Here is a 7,638-nt window from a genome sequence, read left to right as displayed (position 1 = left end):
TAATACTACACACACACAACACACAACACACACACACACACGACACACACACACACACACACACACACGACACACACACACACACACACACACGCACACGCACACACACACACACACACACGTATATATATAAGGCAAAAAAGATTAAGCGAGTCTTACTTAAAGTGGGATGTGGTGCACTGTCAAACCAACGTCAATGCATGTCGATTACATGAATCCACAATCAATATACACTGGAATAAGACAAAGTAAGGAAATGCTTGCCGCGCGGACTCGGAGAATAAAAAACAAGTTGCTAGGCTCGCGTATCGGCGGTATATGTCCAAATCTGCCGCAGTGGGATATGTATATACTCACTCACACCTGGTGAAGTTAAAAACGTTTAAATTCCAGTTGTAGTGTACATTCATGCCGCTATACTAAAAGCAAGAGAACTCACATCTCTATATACGTACACGCAGGATAACTCACATCTCCATATACGTACACGCAGGATAACTCACATCTCTATATACGTGCACGCAGGATAACTCCCATCTATATGAGTGCACGCAAGAGAACTCACATCGGTATATCCACTTGTGCGCACATAGATGCACATATCGTAGACATACCTGCAGCTGTGTGACAATCAGGGGTTCCGCATCCGGATCCAAGGAGCATGTCACGCGAAAGTACCGCACTGTCAGAAACGAATTCCCGTTCTCTTCGCCTTCAAGCTCGCTAGCCGCACGTTCAGGAACAGCCGAGCCAGCCTCACCGCTAGGAGTGTAGGTAAAACTTCTCCGAACAGCTTCCATACTGGGCGTGTAGCTCAAATTAGTCCGCGACCATGTGTCACCGTCTGCATTGGGCGCGACTGTACTCACAGGCAGGGATCTCTGGGTAGGGAACACCTTTCTGGCCAAGAACGACACTACAGGGCTTCTGGGTGTAATAGGTTCGGCCTCTGTACGGGTTCTGGGAGATAGGCCCTTGGTCACATGTGTGTGGGTCCTTGTCTTCGTATCTGTATTTGCACCTGTCTTCGACCCGGCATTCTTGCGCTTCGGTGCGTTCTCAATAGCAGTTGTATCCAGTTGCAAGTCGGGTTTGCTACCGCGTTTTTGACTATCCAGCCTCACGAGTTTTAGTACAGTCGAGGGAAAACACAGCTCCTGCCGGAGCCGCGGTGATATGGGAGAGTCTGGTGGTGTGCACAGTATTGTTGGTGAACTGGGGCCTGAAGCAGAGCGATTGTAATCGTACGTACTCTTCTGCCTCGCCAGGTTTATTTGCTTACCCAAACCACCTCTGTTGTAACCGCAAGAGCCGATGCATTCAGATGTGCATACCTCTGCACTGTACAGGGGCGAGATGCGTCTTCTGCTTGTATCAGTAGCTGCGCCTGACCTCGTGGTAGCGGGTGAGCTTTGCGCACGCACATATATGGGGGTGTGCCCATCTGAGTGCGTGTCAGCTTGAGAGCTTGTAGACGCACGTGTCGGTGAGTGCTTGTGCGAATACTTGGGTTTTGACAACAGCGACGTTGTGAAATCAAACGAATTCGATTGTATAGCTTTCACTTTGCTCGTACTACCGTCTCGCGCACCTGTTTCCGCACACCCCTTGTCCTTATTTTTCTTTCTATCTTTCGTGTTCCACTTTACGGGTGCGGTAGAGGTTGTGCTCGGACTCGTCTCTTTCATACTTGTACTCGTACACAAGCTAGACACGCTCACATTCGCACTATCCCCGCTTATACTGACTGCCGGGCTCACCCAGGCACTGCCGGGCAAACTCGCACTGCCACTGGAGTGCAAACTCGCGCCGAAGCTATTAGTAGAATCTCCATCATAATTCAAGTCCTTTTCTGCCAATTCAGAACGATTATACACACCCTTTTCTAATGTGTCTCCGCCTCTCTGTGCGTGCAAATGCGCTGTTTGCCCGCCGTTCAAGCCAGTAAACGCCGCAGTTGCAAAATCGACATTTCTGCTTTTCGGCGAAGATGTCCCGCGCCGGGTAGGTTTCTTTATCAGCACGGTCGGCAGTCGCCGCCTCCCCGAGCCCTTCACCGAAGTTGGAACTAGAAGAGTATACGTACAATTTCATCAGATAGGATATATATATATATATATATATATATTATATATATATACACACACACACACACACACACACACAAATACTATATATATATATATATATAATATATACATTTATATTTATATATATATACATATATATATAATACATATATAATGTAGATATATATACATACATACATGACATATATATATATATATATATACTTATATATGTGTATATACATTTATATATATTCATTTTATATATATATATATATATATATATATAATCTGCGAGGTGTTGAGTGTGCTTCGAGGTCAATATGCCGAGCGGAGTGCAGTAAATTCAAACGCGAGTGCTGACTAATACTCACTGGCCCGTCAACCGGCTCACAGCATACAAGTTTGGAACCAAAACAGTGCATAAACACATTCAACCAGTATATGACTACAAACGAATTTGACCCTATTGGTCTATACATACCTTGAGATTTGATAGGGTGTTTGGAGGGCAACTGCGGACTGGCACTATATTTGGCCTCGTCGGCATCTCTGATGTCAGTCTCATGACTCGATGAAGCCGCTGGCCTCATATTCGTGCTGGTGTGTGAATGCGTACGTGTGTGGAAATATCTAACTGCGCGTTCTTGAGCTTGTGCACGTTTAAGCGATGAGTCGTTTGTGCTGGGCATAGAGTGTACACCCTCTGCAAACCTGGCGTCTGACACCTCTGCAGTGCAGCTGAGATCACTGAACTGCTTCTGTTCGATCTCTGTGGGCCATAGAGCCTCCTCTTGGCTGATGTTCACTACTGTAATGTATGCGTATGTGCGCTCCTCATCTGGCCAATACTTGTGCATTTTCACCTGATATTAGAATTAGGACGCCGGGTTTATGTTTTTGAACTGTGTTGACACGTAGATTATAAGTATGCGCAATCAAAGTGTATGATAGCATTAGCACCCCACGTACACACAGATAGGTGCTTTGAGACGACCTTTTCGTGCGCAATTGATCCCAAGCGATACAATCTAGGACTGATACTGGTGTCGAGCGAACTGGTCAAAACAGACGGCAGACAATTTTATAAACTGAAGATTAGGTTATTCCCTTATGATGTACTACCAAACCAAACAAGCTATACCCGCAAAACAGTCTCATCCCATATTTAGGTGACGTAGAGATAAATGCTACCTACCTTGCCGTCTTCAATGCGCTGTCCCAATGTGACAATCACTGGCATCCGTTCCTGCCACACCATTCGCCAAAAATCGGTGTATGTATTGGGCATGGGTGCCTAGAGTGCGAAAGTGTACGGAAGTAGGAGGATAGTTAGTTGGCTTCAGGAGACTACATGGAACAAGTATGAGCGCAGTGCTCAGTTGCGCCTATACGGAACCTCCAACTCTGAAATCAAATGAGATGAATTTAACGTCAGCAGATACGCACGTTAACTAGATTTTGATGCACTCTTGTATTCCGTAAATTTTTCATCCGAGATTTGAGCGAGTTTTAGCTTGAGTTTGCTAAACGGTCAAAGCATGCTCACAGTACGAATATGTATATTGTACGCGCGAGGCACAGGATATTCGCATGTCAAGTTCACACCCGAAGAACGCAACAGACGTGCACACTCAAAGTATGCAGCAACTGTCTCTGTCATGCAAGACACTACTTGTATTTCAATGTCTATATGGATTCTACAGCTGGCATTCAATACAAAAGTATACTTCAAGCACGCGGGCACTGAACACCAATGATATGAGAGGAAAGCGGACTGAAAATTGAAAGTACAAATACGTAGAATCTGCTGAACAGTTTGCAATTCCCCTGAAACACCCGCAATCCTAATTTCATTCCTTATTACTGAAACAATTCCTGCAGATTCGTACGGCAACCCGGTCCCGATTAATATATTGCGTGTCCATCTCATGTGTGCAAATCATATACATAGTGTGCACATAGTGCACATTCATATGTGAATGTACATACATGATTGACTAATAAACACTCGCCCACCCCTTTCCCCCTCACTAACAAACCTGTGTCGCCACATAACGGTTAGGTCTGCTTTTGCCCGCATCCATATAGCTGGCATTGATGTATTCCGACAAACTACTGGTTGGTGGGCGCCGCAACAACTTAATGAGAGAATTATCATCTGTGAAGATCGAGAAGTAGTGCCGAGATTAACTCACAATGGTTATCATAAAATACTAAACGAAAAAAATGTGGCGCGGCGACTGATGTAATGCGAGGCATTTACAGTGATGGACATTCAATTGTAGCCACGACACAATGACTGCTGTCGGCTACATTTGCACGTATACGGAAGCTCACACTAGAGCTGAGTCACCACGTGTAGCGGCAGTACACGCCAGCTAGAGCCGAGCCAACACCAGCAAAAATGTGAATGACCATACCATCGCCCGACATACCTGGTAGAGCATTGCTGTAGCGATTCAATTTAGCGTTGGCCTGGGCTGTATCAAAGCATGGTTCACCGTAAGTGTAAGCTGCCAGCTCAAGCCAAAGTTTGTGCAGATCTTTGCCGTCTTTCCGTCTTAACCGACGTGCCAGTGCTAATGAGTGTGATTGCAGGTACGAGCCAGGATTAGCCATTGCGTCGATAGTGGAATCGAGATTGATTTAATGCTGCGTGTATATGATAGCGTAGGCCAGCCGATTTTAGATTGAGACCAATAGGTGCATTCAGTTCGGTACTGAGATTGCGGTTGCATATGCATACGTAGCCGGGCCAAGTTTGAGATCAAGCTGGACATCAGAGAGAATTGAGGATTGGACTGATGCTGAAAAAGTACAAGTGCGGAACCCCCGCTGGACATTTCAGAGAGAATTGGGGTTTGGACTGATGCTGAAAAAGTATAAGTGCGCGACCTCCGAGTTTGAGACATTCCAGAGAAAATTGGGGATTGGACTAATTCTGAAAAATCATATGTACGGAACCTCTGAGTTTGCAATCAAGCAGTAAGTTGAATACGCAATTGAGAAGGAAGTGTGTTTGTATTTATTATTTTTGAAAAGTAGTAAATCCCGCAATGCGATCGCATACTCGTTGGCCATCAAAGGGTACAGCTATGAAAAATGTAAGACTAGCATGACTACACCATGTCAGCCTACACTGTCTTATCCACTTAATAAGACATATCCTAAAGAGTGTCCTCATTGGTCATCACAGATGAAATGCATTAATACAGTCGCGTACACAGTTTAAATGTAAGCGTTCCAAAACAGCCCTGCCCAGCGTATATATCAATATTCTTCAAGCTACCCCGAATACCCACCCAGTATCGTTCTCTTGTAGGGTACAAACCCTACAAAGTCACAGACAAACAGCCAAAATACTCACAGTGGAAATGGGAGGCTGGCACGGGCGCCTTCAAGCTTCCGAAATTCGTAGTCAACGTTTGTATTAAGTTGTTGATAACCCCAGATGTATCCCGTAGAGAGCGTGTCTTTATGGGCACCCAGGGTCGCTTATTGCCAGCGATGATCTTATCCTTCGGGTTCTCTGCGCGCTTGGTCATACCCGTTCCCTCATTTGATTGTGTGTGGGTGCGTGTCTGTATTTGCTCCAACATATGTCGATGCACGTGCATGTAAATGTGTCTCTGTAAGCGTGTGTGCTTCCCTGTCAAGTCTTGCAGTGCGTGTAAAGGAGTATTCTGCGTCTATGTAGTTTGATGTATGAAGTAGGTATATGTACATTATAACGTGAGAATCCTTGCGTGGCCGGGTAAGCCTACGAACAGAGTGATTCTCGTTTATGCATATGCTTTGTACGTGTACTTCCGACATCTAACATTCCAAAACTCTAGGTAAAGATAACCTGTCAATACCCAGGTATTTAACTATCGAGAAAAAAAAAGCTTATTACAGGCGAACTCTTCTTCACTTGTGTGCATAGCGTAAGACTACATCGATGTCGTACCCTCAATTTGCGATTGTTCTGATGGATAGAACGTAAATGAACACTGACGCCCGTACATACCGTATGGTTGTGGTAGCTGGCCTGTTTATCGCCTGGACCACTCGTTGCATGCACGCTCATCATTTTTTCCGCGCCCGTGTGCAATGCTCCTTTCCTTTCAGATTCCCTCCCATCCCGGTTTGCCTGCTGCTGGTCGTACACCTGTGGTGCCCTCTCAGCGATTTCGTTCGCATTTGGGTCAACGCACAACCATTGCCCATCCCTACTGTGTACACCTTCCGGAAAGACATCCGGCATAGACTCGAACTTAAGTGTTCGCCCGAGTGAGTCTCTACTACCGCCACACGTGTACGTGGGAGTGTGAACGTATGTGAACACAGACTCTGCGCCCCCTTCGTTATCGTCGGCTGGCGGGGGGGTAAGTGATCGCCGGTCCGGTCTCACAGGAGGTTGCTCCAAATCGCTCCTGTGGAAAGACATATATGGCACTGGTCAGTTCCAGGCGACATATACACGACTCTGTGCTGGAAAAATAAATGTCCTTCTCTAAGACACTTGGTTGTACGTTGACGAGCATCTCACCACCTAACGAATATACAAGCCTACCGAGATTGAACTGTTTGTTAAGACCAATACACGGCCTGGTTTGTGACACTATAAATATATCACACTCCGAGGCTGTATTTAATAGTGAACTGTGTGGAGATACACAAGAGGTCGGCGCGCAATCCCGTGTAGCAGTGCATCCGTGCTACAGAGTAGCTTGTCCCTGCGAAGTATCATGGCGGTGTAGCATGCCAACAAATCATAAATATGCACCTGCTCACGCGGCTCATTGAATCGTAAATTTGGACCAACCCAATCCAATGTGAAAGCCAGTTGTCCATTTATACGTACCCAGTTTTGAGTAGCTATCGGCAAAACACTGTGTACCAGCACTGAAACTTCGTTGCTGCCAAAAATTAAATGAACGCAGACTCACACACAGCCACCCGTAGAAAGACAATAAAATCGAAGAATGTAAATACCTTTTGATATTGCCTGTTGAAAGTGACTTTTTATGCCTTCCTTTTCGGCTTTTAAACCATCTCGTCTGCGGTTGGCACAAATGGAAGTAAACAATTGATGAATAGTAAAGAACGATCACATCCTGTACTCGTGTTTTACGGATTAAACAATAATTCCGCGGCTGAACTAGAATTTGCCACCAAAGCGTTCGTCGCCCAACGACACCAGCTCAATAAAAAGCCCCAAAATATTCAACCAAACAGGCCTTGGCAAAAGCTCATGTATGCTCTGTACAACAAGAAAGTATCCCAAGAGAACCCAAAGCACCAACAACTGCAAAAGTAACAGTGGTTTTAAGACAAAATAAAATGATCGTCGTAAGAAGAAGCTCGATAAATGTTGATATTGAAATCCCAATCTCGAACGTAAGCAAAGAGCTACCAGACAAGATAGCGTACAATTGAGAATTTGTGCCAACATTCGGTGCAGGAAATATCTCTCATGCATATACACGAATAAAACATATCTAAACACACACACACACATATATATATATATATAATATAACAAATATATATATATATATATAATACACACACACACACTATA

At 45.0% G+C, this 7,638-nt stretch overlaps 2 protein-coding genes across 2 annotated transcripts in view; both read right to left on the bottom strand.

The window, feature by feature from the left end:
* SARC_04697 (hypothetical protein) overlaps positions 1-4,691 on the bottom strand; it is a gene marked incomplete at its 5' end in the record, with an annotated part of 9,550 nt that extends 4,859 nt beyond the window's left edge. The window contains 5 exons of the mRNA XM_014301453.1: positions 615-2,068; positions 2,554-2,935; positions 3,268-3,366; positions 4,112-4,230; positions 4,508-4,691. Coding sequence (XP_014156928.1) covers positions 615-2,068; positions 2,554-2,935; positions 3,268-3,366; positions 4,112-4,230; positions 4,508-4,691 — 2,238 coding nt within the window. The remainder of the gene's footprint in view (positions 1-614; positions 2,069-2,553; positions 2,936-3,267; positions 3,367-4,111; positions 4,231-4,507) is intronic.
* A 559-nt stretch (positions 4,692-5,250) lies between these two features.
* Positions 5,251-6,501, bottom strand: SARC_04696 (hypothetical protein; the record flags this gene model as incomplete). The annotated part of the gene is made up of 2 exons (XM_014301452.1): positions 5,251-5,653; positions 6,082-6,501. The coding sequence occupies 2 exons, from the start codon at positions 6,499-6,501 to the stop codon at positions 5,405-5,407; spliced, it is 669 nt and encodes a 222-aa protein (XP_014156927.1). The 3' UTR covers positions 5,251-5,404.
* Between the last annotated feature and the right edge of the window lie 1,137 nt (positions 6,502-7,638).

The sequence above is a fragment of the Sphaeroforma arctica genome (genome assembly GCF_001186125.1).
Source record: "Sphaeroforma arctica JP610 unplaced genomic scaffold supercont1.274, whole genome shotgun sequence".
Lineage (NCBI taxonomy): Eukaryota > Ichthyosporea > Ichthyophonida > Sphaeroforma > Sphaeroforma arctica.
The sequence above is the reverse complement of the archived record's forward strand: the minus strand, read 5'-3'. Positions and strand labels throughout refer to the sequence as shown.